The sequence below is a fragment of the Cyprinodon variegatus genome, unplaced genomic scaffold (assembly GCF_000732505.1).
Source record: "Cyprinodon variegatus isolate N-32 unplaced genomic scaffold, C_variegatus-1.0 Scaffold1362, whole genome shotgun sequence".
Lineage (NCBI taxonomy): Eukaryota > Metazoa > Chordata > Actinopteri > Cyprinodontiformes > Cyprinodontidae > Cyprinodon > Cyprinodon variegatus.
Genome location: NW_015151815.1, coordinates 1 through 18,062, shown reverse-complemented (window position 1 = coordinate 18,062; position 18,062 = coordinate 1). Strand labels below are relative to the sequence as shown.

The 18,062-nt window shown below is 36.3% G+C and overlaps 2 protein-coding genes across 4 annotated transcripts; both read right to left on the bottom strand.

Moving 5' to 3' along the window:
* Window positions 1-1,460: 1,460 nt before the first annotated feature.
* Window positions 1,461-11,928, bottom strand: LOC107103019 (lysophosphatidic acid phosphatase type 6-like). Of its 3 annotated transcripts, XM_015402528.1 has the most exons (12): window positions 11,800-11,876; window positions 11,395-11,442; window positions 9,422-9,641; window positions 9,212-9,340; window positions 5,132-5,262; window positions 4,976-5,055; window positions 4,566-4,653; window positions 4,266-4,398; window positions 3,486-3,586; window positions 3,313-3,405; window positions 3,070-3,235; window positions 1,461-2,986 (listed from the first exon to the last, which is right to left on the bottom strand). In XM_015402528.1, exons 3-12 carry the CDS (start codon window positions 9,632-9,634, stop codon window positions 2,852-2,854), a joined length of 1,269 nt encoding a protein of 422 aa, XP_015258014.1. In that variant the 5' UTR covers window positions 9,635-9,641; window positions 11,395-11,442; window positions 11,800-11,876; the 3' UTR covers window positions 1,461-2,851. The 3 variants fall into 3 exon arrangements, with proteins under 3 accessions (XP_015258014.1, XP_015258012.1, XP_015258013.1); XM_015402526.1 differs by lacking the exon at window positions 11,395-11,442 and having other exon boundaries at window positions 11,800-11,928; XM_015402527.1 differs by lacking the exon at window positions 11,800-11,876 and having other exon boundaries at window positions 11,395-11,790.
* A 747-nt stretch (window positions 11,929-12,675) lies between these two features.
* On the bottom strand, window positions 12,676-15,600 carry LOC107103021 (gap junction alpha-5 protein-like). Its single transcript, XM_015402530.1, has one exon. The coding sequence runs from the start codon at window positions 15,576-15,578 to the stop codon at window positions 14,445-14,447; it is 1,134 nt and encodes a 377-aa protein (XP_015258016.1). The 5' UTR covers window positions 15,579-15,600; the 3' UTR covers window positions 12,676-14,444.
* Between the last annotated feature and the right edge of the window lie 2,462 nt (window positions 15,601-18,062).

Genomic DNA, 18,062 nt, shown 5'->3' with positions numbered 1-18,062 from the left:
AATCAAGTGGCTGAATCCCTGCTTCAGGTCTGCTGGAGATGAGACGCATCTTAAGCAAGGGTTTGCAACCTGTGGCTCCTGACCCACAGGTGGACCTTTGTAACTTCTACAATGGATCTTTATATTGGCACGATGATGTAAAGAAGCAGTTAAAGTAGTATAATAAATGCCACACTTAGAAACTTAGTTTTTTTATAAAGAATATTTGAATTTTCTGAACAGAATTATGTTAAAAGAATAATTGAACTTTAACCAGAACTGGACATATCTTTGTAGATCAACATGTCTTATCATTGGATAACATTTTTTTGGGGGGGAAAAAAAATCGTTGCTTTGTCTTTATAAAATGTTTTATGTTTTGTTCATTTTAAAAGCTATATATACAAATAAGTTGGTTTTTATTTTTATGGTAACAGGTTTCATTTATCAGATATTTAAAGGGACCGTGTAAGATTTAGCCCCATCTAGTGGTGATCTAAATGAATTACAAATGGCAGACAAGCTGGTTGCCTCCTCTTTAAGCGTGTGAGACCTAAGGAAGCCGCCGAGGGACATCTAACAGCAGCTAATAACTTGTATCCGAGCTCATCCATTGCAGGCTGACAAACTAGTCACCTCTGCCTTTTTTCTAACATAACAGCAAGATCAACTTTGTTATATTGAATTATCTTACCTGTCCAGCAGAAGGGCTGCACCCTCAGCTTCCACCTGGTAAAATACTCTCAATGTTGTGTTTTTATTTATTCTACTCGAGATAAAGTTTGGATGTTCCTCCTTTGAGGCAGAAAGTGGTAGAATGATCTACGATCGTTTTTCCTTGTTAACTCTTCGTTCACCAACAACACATTTCCAGATACAGGTGAAATGCACAAGTTTGTCCTCTTTCGGCTCCTGTAATCCAAAATGCCGACACAATATGGCATCTCCCATTGGGTGAACCGCCTCTATTGTATTTATAAACTACTAATTCTAAGCCATGAGAACACTAATTTTTTTTATATCATGTTATTAGACTCTCAGAATAGATGTTTTCCAAAGCCAGATTTTGCTAATAAAAATCCAGATATGTTAGACACACACTTTAACAAAAAATAACATTTGCGGCTCTAAATGACTTTTAATCAGACATGGGGCAAAGTCACACTTTGAAGGTCTGATAGAAAAGTAGCACTGAGGACTGGATTAAAAACAGCCCTGTATTTAAGGGCCCTTTAACTATATGATTTTAAAGATTTATCTGAGAAAAAGGGTTTAATTAATTTTAAATATTAAGAGTAAAGTTTATTCATTTTCTATAACTAATTTTATGAATTAATGGTTCAGTTGTAATAAATAAGTAAAGACTTATATGACTTGCAGACAACTAAACAAATGCATATGTAATTTTTTTTTTTACGTAGATGTGAGAGTAAATAATGTAGAAAATGAGAACAAGCTCAACATGGAAAAAAAAATCTGTATTTTTCTTTCACCCATCCAAACCAAATGTTTATGATAGAAATGCCATTTCACAAGAAATGCCACCAACAACAAACATCAATCAAATATAACTGTGTTCATCAAAGAGGAAATCCTTGTTCACTCAATTGTTAAACCATCTAATAACCTTTTAGCTTTTCCACAAAAGATAGTTCCCTAAGGAATAAAAATCTGTAGTCATGGCGGATAAGGAAGTTTGGAGGATAACAGTCATGGGAAACGTACAGCAAGGCTTTCTCTATAGCTGTGCACCATCAGACACCAGCAGGGATGGCAGTAAAACAAATCCCCCATCAATCCAAGAGAAAGACTAAGACAATTTAAAACAACTGGAAGTATACCATTCAGATTAAACTTCTACTTAGGTTTAAATATGGCATCTGAATTAACCATAAAATGTGATTGACCAGCTGTGTCAAAATCTTACAAAGTAAAGATGCTATAGAGACCATACAGTCGCTATGGCATGCATGGAGGCAGAGGGATGAAGACTGGGGCTAGCAGTTTATGATGGCCGTCTGATGGAGCTGGGCCAAAACTAGTTAATTGATTATACACTATCTAAAAAAAAGAAGCCTTAAATTGCCTAATCTCCCAGTTTGGTGATAGATTACGGAGATAATGAGCATAAAATCCATGAGAGGAATAAAATTGCTGCAACATTAAGTTGCTCTCTGAGGTGCTGAAGTATGCTTGTTTTTCCCATCACTGTATAAACGCCAAAACAGCTTGTCCCCATAACTTTAACACACTCAGAATAGTAGATACTTTTAAATAATTTAATCATACACTTTCTTAATGTTTTAAACTCTACAAATCACCTGAAGAAAGGCAGGCAGACATTTTGAATTGAATAAGCTTCCGGATGGGAAGTGAAATGTCTTCAAACTTGGAAACAAAGTCCAGTGCATTGTTTTTTTTTTTTACTTTCTTTGGAACAACATAAAGGCTTATTTAATGTATTGATATGATGTGAAACTCAATCCAAAATAATCATTAAGTACATTCAATTCAACAGCAACATCACCAAACTAGTGAAATATTCCTTTTGTTAAGCAGTGCAAACGTAATACTGATGATGCGCTCACCTAGATGAGTTCACTAGAAATCAGTCGGGGGGTAAAAGCGGATACAAATCGATTGAGTGAAAAAAAAAAAAGAAAACAACTTTTCTGCTAGTTTGAAGTAAGAGAGCACCTTGGTGTAAATAAAACAACTGAGGAAAAATCTGTTTATAAAAATCATTTAAACAAGATTTAAATGTAAAGAAAGACGAGCAACTCATTTAACTGATGTGTTCAAGCCTTAATGGTGACTGGATGGAAGGAGAGCTGAGCATAATGTCAAGACGGGTTTTGTGTTTCTTGAAAGTTCAGGGTTCAGTGGGTCCTCCTGTGCTGTTGCAGCGAGTAACGTAGACTTCAGGGTTTAATGTGTATGCGGAGAGGAGCTTTTTGAACTCCTGCAGGGGGCAGTAGACTCCACTGCAACCTGGTATGAGTTGATCCTGGGAAGCATGAAGCAAATGTGACTTGGATGAAGGGAAAGCCAACAGCTTTGATGGTTGGGTCGATTAGAGGCGTGCCTTACCTGGCCTATGTAGGACACCTTTACAAATGCGTCTCCGGTCTGCCGGTGTTGGTGCAGCTCCAGAGTGATATCAGCAGCATATGGTGGCCATTTCATGTCGTAGATTTCCAAAGCCATGAGGCAGGGAATCAGAGTGGTGTCATGGGCTGAGTAAAGGAACAACTTCCTGTTGAGAGAGTTAATCCTTAAAAAAAATCTCTGTTTTGGGAAAGAAGTGAAGGTGCTCGATGTGAGGTGTCCAACCTGTTGGCCTCTGCTGAGCTGTCCTGTAGCTTCTTCTCAATGTTGTCTAACAGCAGGTGGAGGAGAGATCCCACCGACAGCTGGAGCTTCTCACTGTCACAGTATATAGCATTTAAAAATACCTTAATGAGCAGAACCAGCATGCATTAAATGATTAAAATGATGCTGTTAACCTCTTGCTGGGTTCGTAAAGCCGGCACATCATGTCCACAGCTCTGTCCTCCACCTTATTCCTCCAGGAGTTCAGTACCGGCGGGATGGGAAGGCCATGAGTCTGAATGTTAGCAAATTAGATTACATTATTTTAAACCTAAAACGACTACTAAAAATATAACTGGGTCCACAACTAACAAACAAAACAAACCCAAATCTAATGCCTTAAAAAAAAAAGCACATAGTTGTCTTTATAAACGGCGTTATCTGAGTTCCACTGATGCCGACTACAGTTTGGTTTAAATATACTTGAATATGACCTGAATATATACTTTATCATTTCCTTAAACTAATAAGCCATTCCTATATGGGTCTTTGAAACACAAAGCCTAAAAACATTCAATGATTAACATATTTAAGAAGCCACTGAAGGAAATATAAGCACTAAATAATGAATAGTTAGAATTTAGACAATAATTATTTAGTTATGAGAGTTTGCCAATGGAATGAGTATTTTTACTCTTAAAATAAGATATTTAGATAAAATGCACATGAAATAAGACAATGTGTTAATATGTTTTCTTATTTTAAATGTAAATTGTCTTGTTCCATGACTAATTATGTCTCACTAATAACTGATCAATCTTTAGATCTCTTTAAACCTGTTGGATTGCACCGACACATTCAGCAGCTAGCTAGTGTTCAGGTTGAACTTAGTCTCTATAATAACTGCCTCCAGACTGAAAGCCTGTGGTGAGACTCAGTAAAAAGTCGAATGGATCACAGCGTCACAGTGTCACCTCTCTGGCAACCATGTCATCCCTAATGAGGATGAAGTCGACGTGCTGGTGAGCAGCGATCCCCAGTGCACTCAGGATGCTCTGCAGGTCTGAAGCAATGCCAGGCAGAGTGGACAACTCAGCCCAGCGGGGGCTGTAAGGAAAAAAAAAAAAAACACAGACACACCATGACAACCTGCCAAAAGCGTCTGCAGTCTGCTCATGATTTTGAATTGGACGTTACTCTAGATTCCATTTTTTGGTGGCCAGAGTGGTCTGTGAGTGATGGAGCTCAGTGGCATGTTAGAAAACTACACCTACCCACTGAGGACTTTCAGCAGCTTGCATCCGTGATAGTTAGGGTAGAGAATTTCAGATTCTGCCTCTGTTGTCAGGATGGACACAATATCTACACACCAAGAGAAAAACGACAAAATGGATGACAGAAAAAAAAATCCAGACACAAAGAAAGGCAGGAAAGAAGAAAAGACAGGGGAGCAAAATAGGGAAGACAAGAGGAAGGACGTAAAGGCCTCAAGGAAGTAAAATCACTAGTGGTGACAAAAATAATAAGCTCAAGGATAACAATAGGGAATGAATGAAAACTTTTAGGCAAAGAGATGGAAAATATCGTCCAGTTATTTAATCCATCCATATCAAGATCAGTAAACCAACACCAGGCTTTCCAGATCAGGTAGATCCCTCTAAACATGCGAGCATTTTAAATCTACCTTTTTGCTTTTGCTGGAAGAGTCCAGCTATCAGGCACTTGGCAGACTCTATAGTCCTTACAATGTTAGTGGAGCGCACGCTAAAGAAAAAAAGAAATTACACGTGATCATTGGGTCATTAGAATAAAAAAAACTTTCATGATCAGCATCACTTACTAGACCTCTGCTGAGGTAAAGGTGGGGCTGAGGAAAGGCGTCTCCTCTATATATCTATTCCTCAACCTCTGGCCCAGCTCATACAGCTGCTGCATGCCCACTGTGGTCAGCTGACCAGGGAAACTGCCACCCTTCAAAATAAAATAATAAAAAGACTATGTCAAACATGTCAGATTCAAAAGTTAACCCAGAAATTTTATAGTGCAGTTCAGTGTTATAAAAAAAATCCATGACATATTTGGAATAGCACATTTCTTCTACTTGCTCTGAATGTTCAGAGCGGAAGTCAGTCAGAGGGGGAACTGCATAATAACTGGATCACAGCAGCTGATGCAAAATTCAATATGTGCTCATTTAAAAATGAAAAAGCTGTAAGATTATTGAACTAAAACCAATTAGATTTTCATGCCCTCATAACTCAATACACACACACATATATATATATATATATATATATATATATATATATATATATATTTTTTTTTTTATAAAGTACTGTCTAAGTCTGTCTATATAAAATTATATGTAATTACTGATGGAAAAGAGAATGTATGATAAAAATTGTGGCTATTTCAAAATGTATAACTTGCTGTGATGATTTTGAAGCTGTATTTATTCTAGTGTGCAGTTATTATCCAACTGTCCAAACAATTCTATATTTAATCTGGGTCTCATCTCCTCACTATGTACCTCTTCTAATGGTTTTGTGTATCTTTAGTAAGATTTTACTAAAATATGACAGAAATTAAAGCAGCTAGAGGCCGTCCTCATGTTGCAGACATTCAGCAGCGTAACAGGAGGATGAAAGCCCAGTTCTGCACATGGCAGCATAAAAGCTTCCTTTAAAAATAAGGAGAATTACAGTGAAATCCCGCAGCAGAACTAGGATCCACTTGGAGTGTGTTATTTTGGTTGGGTGGTAGCTTTATAAGCCTTTAAACCAGCTCCCTTCTGGCAAACCAGACCAGTAAATCGTGTCATTTATAGAAATATCAGTTATTAGGGGATTTATATGATGTTTAGTACAAAAGTTGGATTTCTGTGTTGTCTTTTTGTTTTAGGATTCTATTGTTATTTTAAGCCATTATTTTTTAACAACTCACACTACTGTAAGCAAACAGTCTGTGGTTTCTTGTAGCAGGGTTACAGCACGCTGTTAAACTCTGTACTTTATGAGAACAAATCTAAAAGGAGCCTGGCAGAGAATGATTATTTATCCAGTGCAACTAATGTAATCAGACCAAATGAAGCAACTTTAAGCCAATGTATTTCACAGTTGAACTGTTAGCCAGCATGATGACAGAGATACTTTTTTGTATCGCTGGCTGCATATAATTCAGATCACTTTTAATGCTCTCTGAGCTAAAAGTGGAATTTGCACCAGAGGGGTGAGGCTGATGGTTTGGTATGAGAAGACTGGCTTGTTCAGCGTCATGTCCTCCTTTACTGTTTCCTCATAACTCGGTGGCTCTTTTTAACTTAGAAATAGACAGTTTTTCTCTCATTTAGGGATGCAATAACTATTTCTGCTGATTAATCTGCTAACTAATAATTAATAATCAGACAGCAAAAGCTGCTTGATGCAATGGCAACTGGCCAATAGAGAGAAATTATTACATTAAAATATATTAGTATATATTTTTAGATGTGGAAGATAAATATTTAATCTTTAATGACAAGTAAAGCGGTTTCGTTAATTGTTGAAATGTTGCTGTATTTCCACCTCAGGGTGTAAAAGTCTTTGGCCATTGACTCTCATTAAAAGTTGTACATGCAGAGTAGCTCCTCTACTAGACAATCCTTGGGTGAAGCTAAGCAGCGACCTGAGGTGACAGGAAGTATCGTCACAGTCGTAGTGCGGCTGATTGACAGGCCGAGTCACGGAAGTTGGAGACGACTGGAGAGAGAAATGGCGCTAGAAAAATTAAATTAAGTGAAGTTCCTTTAAAGCAAACTTATCAAGAGAAGCTGGAGGTGAAACCGTTCTTACCTGATCAGCCGAACATCAAAATTAATCAGCAGTTCAAAGACAGAGGGAGACGGTACACTCAGTCTTTTTCCAGGACCTGGTTTAGCTACAAGACTTGGCTAACTGCATGCAGCGAGGCTAACGCTTTATTCTGCTTTCCCTGCCTCCTTTTTCAAACGTCAGGATCTGACCCAGCATGGATAGAGACAGGAATGACTGATTTAAAGCACTTTTTAGAAAAGGCAAAGAAGAATGAAGAATCTGGGATTCACATGGAAAATAATATAATATAGTGAACTTTTTCTAGGTGTTAATCTGCATAGTTGCTCTTAAATTTCGTTTTGTATACACTCTGTGTATACAAAATGACGATAAAGGTTGTCTAAGTCTTAAATAAACACATTCTCAGAAAATAAATATTTTTTTTTTTTTAAATATAAAGCTGACTAACAGATTCTCCATTATTAAACTGGTACATTATTTTTTTTTTTTTTTTAGGTCTGTGGAACAATATGGACCATGCTAAACACAGATTTGCCTTCAAAAAGCCTAAGAAGGGCAAGATTTATGTACAAAAAGTAAACCTGTACATTAAATTAAGTGTTTTGATAATGTTTGTGTTGTTGGCATTCATAAAAATATACTGGTGTGATAACTTATTATACGCTTGATTGCTTTTTGGTATAAAAACTCCATCAGCCACCGCTGGTTTGATGGGATATTTTTTGTTTTGCTTTCACAGAATTCTTTCCAAATGAAGTAAAAAAAAAAAAATGTTTCCATATTAAATTCTAAACAAATACATATATTTAAATGGTTTGGTTTAATTATTCTACAGAGTGGGTTTTTCTTTAAGCAAACGGCATATTTTAGCAGCTGTATTCCCCTGTTACTAATTCTTTAATTACTACATCAACTGACAGATATTTAAAAATGATGAATCAATGAATCCCACTGTTTCATCCTTTTGCCCAAAAGCATTAAACCAAACTAGAATATCATCATATTCCAGATACGGTAAAGAATTTTCACCATCTGCATCAGAATTTTATAAGAAATGGGTTTTCAAAAGGCTCGTCTCTGTCTAAACAAATTTTCATTTAATAGCTTTATATCGTTTATATTGTGTTAATGTCAAATAATGGTTGGAGGTAATAATGTGTTCCTGGCATTGCAAGGATTAAAGGTTGTAGGATATTTAATGCACATAACCCTAAACAGTGACTAAACCAATGAATGGGCATAGCTAGTTATTAAAGCAGGGTTTAGTTTTACCACTAGAGGGAGCATTATAAAGTAACATAATGCATTTATGTAAAAGTGTAACAGAAACCAACACTTCTTTATTGCACAAAGGCACATAAAATCTGAAAAGGCAGACGGTAACTTTATTACTGTATCGTTGGGTATAATAAGTTAAATATTACCCATACATAAAAACACTCAATATAACCCATCTGCTGTAAGCTGTTTTTCCATGAGCTAAAAATTCTATAAATTAATTGATTCTGTAATCTTTTATAAAGTGTTGTATTTGGTGTTTTGTAAACTGCTTCTGTAAAGCAGCTTCACCCCTGAGGACGATGAAGGTCTTTAATGACCTGCAGGGACGTCATTAGAGATGTTCTACAGATACAAACATTTCTCTCAAACATGTCCTTATCTTATTTCATTTAAACTCATTTTTTTGCAGCAGAAAACTTCAAACTTCGCTCTGTCCAGGAAGTACAGGTGCCTCTGTTTTATTCCTACAGCTCGTTTCCTGTTTCGATCATTAAGCAGAGCCACATGCATAAAAAAAAAAAAAAAAATAGTACAAAACTTTGCTGTTTCATTTCTTGTAAATTACTCTGGAAAGAAATGCTGTTGCATTAATAAGTTACTGAAGCCCAACAAAAGGAATATTGATGATAAATAAAACTAAGGCTAAGGTTTTGCCTTTCTTACCTTATGTCCATCATAAAAATTGTATCCCTTTAAGTCTTCTGACTTTCAGCATGTTTATAACCTCAGAAAGGAGCATATTTGTAAAGCCTGATTTTGTAAAGCAGCTGCAGTAAGAAGCTAAAACCAGTTGGTTCCTTATCCTCGTGTAAAGAGAACCTACTCACACTCAGTGTGTTCCTCCGATAGCTGTCCTCTACAGGAGCCGTTGGACGAGGTCCGCCCTTAAGGTCAGTCACTGTGTAGTTGATGTGTGTGTGTGGCGGAGCCTCCAGGAGCGTAGGATCCCACCGAGCCTTTATGTTCAGACAGAAACACATAGTGTTAGCATGTAACTAATAGACCAAATGGATGAGAAGAAACCAGCAGAGGGCTACCTCTAACACATCAGGCATGGACTTAAGAGGCGTCCGAGCGCCATGGCGGAACAAGACCTGGACCAGTTTGAGTTCGTACAGAGAAGCAGGGCTAGCAGCGGCTGCATCTGAAGAGCAAGTGTCTGATTCTGTCTTCTGCTGTGACCACCACATGGAGCCCAGGGCCACTGAGACCGAGCCTAACAGGCCCGCTTTGGTCAAAAAGTTCCTCATTGCTGAGCTGCAGAAACAACAGAGGTGAATCGCAAAGGTGAAAAACTATGATACAAATTATTAAGGCAATAAAACAGCATTTGAAATATATGGATTTATATTTATCTTTGGTCTGATAAAGATGAATAAAAATCCAGTACAATCAGTTGCCTTTAGAAGTCACAGTGAACAGTCCACATCTGTGCAGAAAAGCCTTCAACTAATATAAAACCTTTGCTTTCCTTCCTATTGTGTTTAACTGTGCCTCATTTCCCTGTATATTCCATCGTGTGTCCGCTTGTGTCTGTTTATGCTTCCAGAGAAATTAAACCTTATATTCTACATTCACTCCCATTAGGTCTAATCCCTTTAGACTGGAACCTGCTTCAGTTTCAGAGAGTTTTCTGGGTTTTATTCAGAATAAAGTTCTCTGGAGCTTTAAAAATATGCCTCTGAAGTGGAAAAACGATTTCTCCTGAACCTCAAAAAGCTTCCAAATTGAACTTCCAGAGAAGCAAATAGAGGAGAAACAAAAATGCACAGTTAAGGTGAGTTAGTAATTAAACCATCTCATGTCTGATCTCTATCTCCTCATAGATGAGGCAGATATGTTCTGCAAAGATGATCCAGCGAAGCTTTTTATAGATCTCTGTGAGACTGGCTCAGGCGGCTTTAAAGCTTTGTACTTTGTGACTAATAGAATAGGAATAGAATAAGATAGAAATACCCTTTATTGTACCAGTGGAGACATTTTGGAGATTCATTGGAAAAGCAAGCAGACAATAAAAGCACACTGGAACACAAAGGACTATAAAATATAAGAATAGAACACAAAAAATAAGAACGGACTATATAAAAAAGAAAATTTTTGTAACTATTAAATTTAATGATTAAAAATACACAAATACAAAGACAAGTTAGTTTTTTTGACCAGTCAAATTATAATAAAATACATTGAAGTTTGTAACATTACAGACTCTGAGCAAAACAAAAGTACTGCTAACTTTCCCATAGGGTGTAAATGGGACACTTCATGTTTAGTCTATAAAAGGCCTCTACAGTGCAGGGACTGTTCCTGACAGACCAAACCTGTTAGAGGAAAAACATTTCTACCATTCCCAATTGTAGAAAACATGAAAACCTAAAGGATGTTATTCAGATCAGTTGAATGCAACTGCTGCAAGTTAAGGTAATAAAGATAGATTATTTAAATTAAAAATTTTATAATTAAATAAAATAGATCAGCGAACAGCTTGACAGGAGGAAACTGGAATAAAACCAACTTTCTGGTTGAAGGATGACTGTTTCCACTGTGTCATCTGCGCTTAACAACAAATGCATTGCTTAGGTTTTCAATGACTCAAAGATTTCCACTTTTCCTAAATGCAAAAATAAATGATTTTTTGTTTTTTTGTTTTTTTAGCATTAAGTCATAATATTGAATTAAACCTCAAAGCAGTTACAAGATTATCTTCCAACTCTTATTCTTTGCACTGATCAGGGAAGAAAAACAGCAGATTTAAACCATTGGCTAAATAAGAAAAAAGAAAAATTATTTTTCCCCTCCAAATCATAAGAGAAAAGCTACCATTGCAAAGAAAGCTGGTTCTGACAGACTTTTCTAAAGTACTTAAAACACTTGAAATTAGTACTATACATTACTGCGCAAGTCCAGACAATTTTAACCATTTGGCCAGTTTTTCACAAGAAAAATAACTAAATATGTTAAATTTAATACAAAGAAATCTATATTTAAACTTTAAAAGAAAAAAGTAACTTACCTTGTTTATTTCACGAAAAAATAAAGTTCGAAATAAAAACAGCAGCTTCTGTAAAGAGATTTCCAAGGCAGTTTAACTTCTATGATTCAAAGTCAGAGCAGTTTTATACCTTTATGTCGATAAGTCAACGGTAGGGGGCGCAAGAGTCTGTCTTTAAATATTTACATTACCCGGTTTGGCCGTCAAGTCCTGAATACAGTCAGGTTATTAATATTTACCTAACCGTTAGTCCACTCACACAGTTTCAACACAAAGTCAAGCCAAAACGAGGCGATACGGAGTTTAAATACGGCAACTGTTTCGAAACTATCCAGTTACAACATCACAGGATGATACCGGAAGTTCAAACCCACAAACCGTTTAAGTACAGGACAGCTATCAGTTAGCTCTGCTCGTGTTACTTACTTAAAAAAAAAAAGTCGCTGGGGGTGAAAGATGATGAGCTGCCTCCGATACAAAATCCGACTTGACCTGTCATTCGCTCAGGAACTCTTGACACCGGTACCTGTGGACATGTCGCTGGGAACTGTAGGCAAACATACGACGGTTTACAATGGCTGCCATAGTGACGCAGAGGAGCCATAAACTACATATCCCAAGGATGACCACAACTGCGTCATATTTGCCGGTTGGGTTTCAATAATGCAAGAATGTGTTGAAGCGCCCTCTACAGGAAAAAAGCTGTACGTGAATCTATTTATTTATTTATTTGCTAGGACTTTTGAATTATTTCTGTACTTTTATTATTGTTTTATAAAATGTAATATTTGTATTTTCCTCCCTTGTTAGATTATTAAAATTACATTTCATAACAAGCACATAGAATACAGATTAAAATGTCTTATAATTCACTCTGATATAAGTAGATTTCTGTCGTTTTATCAAAATACGCAAAACAGATACATTTATATATATATATATATATATATATATATATATATATAATTTTATTTATTTTTTATTATTTATTTATTTATTTTTACAAATGAACCATAGTAAATACATTTTTTTAGCTAAAATTGGATACATGTTTTTTTTTTTTTTTTTTTAAGATAAAGATAGACATTCTGTGTATGTAAAAACTACCTGCCACAATTTGTGCACATATGTTTTCTTGTTTTAATATTTTATAAAGTATCCTCAAACGGTGCTTGTTTTTTTTTTTTTTTATCTTATCTGAGTATTAATGACAAAAGGGACTCCTTATTCTTACCAATAATTGTTTATTGGTATATTATAATATGCAAAAGAATAATAAAAACAAAAGAGCTGAATCCTTTTGGATGATCTTCCGACGTCCAATTGCAAATAAATTTGTTTATTTGTTTGCACAAATATTTTCTATATAGAATGAAAGTAAAACAAAAATACATACAGAGTAAAAAAGAACACATATTGCATAGGAATGATTATATAAGAAATCCAGAATACAATCTGAAAAACACAAGTGCATTGTCGCCACCTAGTGGCAGAATCTGCTCATTACGCTACATCTCAGCAGGAAACATTCTTTCAAATTTAGACTTTGAATACCTTCAGAGAGACAATATAAGAAGCTACATTCTGACATCACGTTTGCACACAAACATAAAGGAAAGTTTTTTCACATATCAAAGTTATTATTCTTTTATCTCTTTGTTTCTTTTTTGATCAAAATGTTTAGTGCAATTGAATTAGTAAAAGAAGCTGCAGAGAGAATAATAATAATAAAAAATCTATCCTCTTTAACCTTTCAAGGCACTTTTTATTTTCATGCAAATATGAAAACTGTTCACAGTTAATGCCATAAATATTCCTCATCTCTTAATGATGCCAAGTTCTGGGATTGGTAAAATGGAAAATAACAAAGAAAGAGATGAATTTGATTTAAAATTAAATAACATCGAAAATAAAATTATTCAGTATATCAATTTCAATTTCTCTGTTAACCCGATGTATTTTTGCAGTTCGTTTTAAAATTATTAATTTCAAGCTTAGTAACACGCCTCCTTATCTGTCCAGAAAGCATTCGTATGTAACATTTGTGCAGTCTTTTCACAGGTCAGTGTTCTGTAAATCGTCCGTAGATGGTATAAAAAGTCAGCCCCTATGACAGTATTGTCTTTTAGGGCTATTAAACTTACATCCTGCCAAAACATTTTTCAGCTCCTTGATGATTTATTCGCATGTTCTTGCATTGAAACCATAAACTTCAATTGACCAAAACAATTTTACAGAAATTTTTGTAGTGAAATGACAATGATTCAGCGCTTTCTGAAAAGTTGTGTCCTCTCTTATTTTTCTAACTGTAAAATGCAAACCCAGCAATTAACTGCTTTTTAAAGTAATCCTAGAATCCACCCGTCTTTAATATATCATTATAATTTAAGTGATGAGAGTCTCATAGGTTTGCTTGAAAAAAAGAACAATTAGCATTATGAAAAGCAAGGACCAAAACAGAGTTAGAGATGAAGTTTAAAGAAGATTAGGACCTAATAGAGAATCCCTAAAAACTTGTTTTGAAATTCACTTTTTGATAGAAAATAACCAGAAGCACACAACCATTTTTACACAATGCAGTTCGCTGGTGTTTGTTCAAAGTAAATGTAATTCTGATGTTTTGGGAAACGTCTACATGTGGTCATAGACCTTCCTCATCCATTATGGCTGGGCATGTGCTACCTAACGAAAGGGGAGTGGACTAAATTTAACATCTAGTTTTGTGAAGGTAAATATGATGCACGCCTCAGACTTTTAACTATTTAATGTCTTAACTATTTAATGTTTTGTATGTGTTATGTATTGTTTTATGGCTTTGTTGTAAAGCACTTTGGGTACCATTTGGCTATTGTAAAGGGCTATACAAATAAACTTGATTGATTGATTTTCCTTCACCTAAAATAACACTTTAAGCTGGTTGATCCCCATAACTTTTGATAAACTGTAAAACTTGTGGTTCTGACTTGAAAACATGTAATAAAAGCTGAAGGGATGTTGATATTTTTGCGAGGCTTTAGAGTTGTGCTTATAAGTCATGGCTCTATCCTCATTTTGGTTCTCTTTGAGACCATCTATACTGCCAGGTCGTCTTGGCGCGCCCGGCTGCTGGTGCCGCTGGTCCTGCTCAAGCGTCTTTTGTCCTTCAGGAAGCCTGAATGCATCAGCGATGAGCAGCCGTTTGGTAGCTCCGCAGGGGCCTGCTCATATCTGATCCTCAGGAAATCCTGCTCATCCTCTAGGTTGTCACAACTGTGGTGCCGTTCAGTTGCCAGGTTGGCTGAGTTTTGCTGCAGAGCCATCCTGGTGTTAAAAGGATGGGAGGCGATGGAGGTCATGGGGTTCATGGACTCCTGCGGTGTCAGACAGTGTTCGAAATCAGGGGGTGGGGTGCAGGAGTCAGAAGGTTGGGGCTGGTTACTGGATTTTACAACCACGGTCATGGTTTTTTGGTTGTTCTTTTCTACCATCCTTTTACGTATGCAAGCCTTAATGCTCTTCCAACCAAGATGGTAGAGCTCCAACACAGACAGCAAAAGAGACACGCCGGCTACCACCAGCATGAAGACAATGAAGACGTTTTTCTCGGTGGGCCGCGACATGTAACAGTTCACGGGGTTGGGACAGGGCCATGCCTTGCAGAGGTACAGCGCCTTGAGGAACACCCCATAGATTAGATACTGCACCACTATGAAGGTCACCTCCATCACTGTTCGGATCAGGATGCTCAGGATGTAAGTGCGGAGCAGGGCTCCTTTTAAGCGAACCGCACCAGTTCCCTCAGATATTATCTCCTTCCTGTTCTCCTTCTGCTGGAGGTACTCCTTCTCCCTCTGCAGGTCTTCTCCATCATCCTCCCTCGCCTCCCTCTCCTCCTGCTCAATCCTCTTCCTCTTCTCCTCCCTACGAACTATGTGCATAGCATGGCCCATGTAGATCAGGGAGGGCGTGGAGACAAACACGATCTGCAGCACCCAGTAGCGGATGTGGGCGATAGGGAAGGCACTGTCATAGCAAACGTTGGTGCAACCGGGTTGCTGAGTGTCACACAGGAAGTCACTCTGCTCATCGCCCCAGGAGGACTCCGCTGCCGTGCCCAGAACCAGGATGCGGAAGATGAAAAGGACGGTGAGCCAAACCTTTCCCACGGAAGTGGAGTGCTCCTGGACCTCTTCAAGGAAATTCCCAAGAAGAGACCAGTCCCCCATCTCTGCTCAAAGTCCAAGGACACACCTGGAATGAAACAGTGGAAAAAGAGAAATATAAATAACTAGTTTGCATTCCAGTTCAGTGAAATGGACGCTTGTCATATTATGTCTTCAAAATAGCTTCTCAGCCTGTGAAATAAATGGGGACTGGATACATTGGCATGAGAGCAAACTTTTTCCCATGAGAGCGAGATCGAGAGAGCCTAGGAGTCATTTACGGAAACACAGAAACAGTTTTTGTAACTTACAAAAAAAGTCATGAGCGCATTATTGATCTTTTTAGAGGGGGGTTCTATACAACACTTCTAAAATAGGACTTCTTCATAACTATCAAAATAATGTCTGACCGTCAGTTGCCTGATAATAAAATATTCCCCTGTGCTTCACATGTCTGGGCTGAGAATTAGGCTTGAAGGACAGACGCCTTTTCTTTAATGTGTGGCAAAAAGTTTAACAAAAATGTCAAGTCTGATTTAAACGATCCTATACTTTTGGGAAATGATTCCAAAAGGCAAATTTATTATGAAAATGAAACTGCATAACACGGAACCGTTTTCTTTTCCTTATATGGAATCTAAAATTTTGACATTCACAGACAATTAAGTTCTTACTCACCACTTGTTTCTGAGAACAGAGACAGCAAAAGGTTTACTGCTGTTTACATTTGAGGTTAGACTTTAAGCTAGCATGTTTCACCTTCTTTTTTTTAAACATTTATTTCATTAATTTCTTCAATTGCCCAGGTGTTTGGGCGTTATGTTTATCTACACCAGGTGCGTTTTAGTTGAGGCCCAGGGGCCAATTGTGACCCTCGGAGATCAAGTATTGCTAAAGTTAGCTTTGCCTTTCATTCAGATACTGAATTAAAAATTACTACCGTGCAAAATTTCTTTAGAAAACAACTGAACAAAATTTGAATCTTTCATAAAAGGAAAAATGCAAAGTTCAGCACATGATTTTCACTATTTACAGTTTTGCTTCTGCTTTTTTTAAAGTTTAATTTCAAATACGGCAAAAAAAAAAAATCTAAGTGATATTATTAAATAGTAGACTTAAATGGGCCGATGTCATTGTTGCTGAAAAGACACAAAATGTCTTTTCAAAATGACAGAAAAATGGCAAGGCTAGATTATTTACATAGCAGATTTCAGCAGCAAGACTTTTCAAAGTGCTATAAATAATTAGAAACACAGATAAATTAGAATGCAGGATAATAATAATAATAACAAAGAATAATAAAAACAAAAGAGCTGAATCCTTTTGGATGATCTTCCGACGTCCAATTGCAAATAAATTTGTTTATTTGTTTGCACAAATATTTTCTATATAGAATGAAAGTAAAACAAAAATACATACAGAGTAAAAAAGAACACATATTGCATAGGAATGATTATATAAGAAATCCAGAATACAATCTGAAAAACACAAGTGCATTGTCGCCACCTAGTGGCAGAATCTGCTCATTACGCTACATCTCAGCAGGAAACATTCTTTCAAATTTAGACTTTGAATACCTTCAGAGAGACAATATAAGAAGCTACATTCTGACATCACGTTTGCACACAAACATAAAGGAAAGTTTTTTCACATATCAAAGTTATTATTCTTTTATCTCTTTGTTTCTTTTTTGATCAAAATGTTTAGTGCAATTGAATTAGTAAAAGAAGCTGCAGAGAGAATAATAATAATAAAAAATCTATCCTCTTTAACCTTTCAAGGCACTTTTTATTTTCATGCAAATATGAAAACTGTTCACAGTTAATGCCATAAATATTCCTCATCTCTTAATGATGCCAAGTTCTGGGATTGGTAAAATGGAAAATAACAAAGAAAGAGATGAATTTGATTTAAAATTAAATAACATCGAAAATAAAATTATTCAGTATATCAATTTCAATTTCTCTGTTAACCCGATGTATTTTTGCAGTTCGTTTTAAAATTATTAATTTCAAGCTTAGTAACACGCCTCCTTATCTGTCCAGAAAGCATTCGTATGTAACATTTGTGCAGTCTTTTCACAGGTCAGTGTTCTGTAAATCGTCCGTAGATGGTATAAAAAGTCAGCCCCTATGACAGTATTGTCTTTTAGGGCTATTAAACTTACATCCTGCCAAAACATTTTTCAGCTCCTTGATGATTTATTCGCATGTTCTTGCATTGAAACCATAAACTTCAATTGACCAAAACAATTTTACAGAAATTTTTGTAGTGAAATGACAATGATTCAGCGCTTTCTGAAAAGTTGTGTCCTCTCTTATTTTTCTAACTGTAAAATGCAAACCCAGCAATTAACTGCTTTTTAAAGTAATCCTAGAATCCACCCGTCTTTAATATATCATTATAATTTAAGTGATGAGAGTCTCATAGGTTTGCTTGAAAAAAAGAACAATTAGCATTATGAAAAGCAAGGACCAAAACAGAGTTAGAGATGAAGTTTAAAGAAGATTAGGACCTAATAGAGAATCCCTAAAAACTTGTTTTGAA

What these genes read in the sequence shown, in the direction of transcription:
- LOC107103019 (XM_015402526.1), bottom strand. Translation starts at nt 9,634, where the DNA reads ATGAGGAACTTTTTGACCAAAGCGGGCCTGTTAGGCTCGGTCTCAGTG. An exon ending in CTTCCAGCAAAAGCAAAAAG is followed by an intron (nt 4,654 to 4,975) that starts GTAGATTTAAAA and finishes CTTGGTGTGTAG; the next exon opens with ATATTGTGTCCATCCTGACA. An exon ending in CTGCTGAAAGTCCTCAGTGG is followed by an intron (nt 4,399 to 4,565) that starts GTAGGTGTAGTT and finishes TTTTCCTTACAG; the next exon opens with CCCCCGCTGGGCTGAGTTGT.
- LOC107103021 (XM_015402530.1), bottom strand. Translation starts at nt 15,578, where the DNA reads ATGGGGGACTGGTCTCTTCTTGGGAATTTCCTTGAAGAGGTCCAGGAG.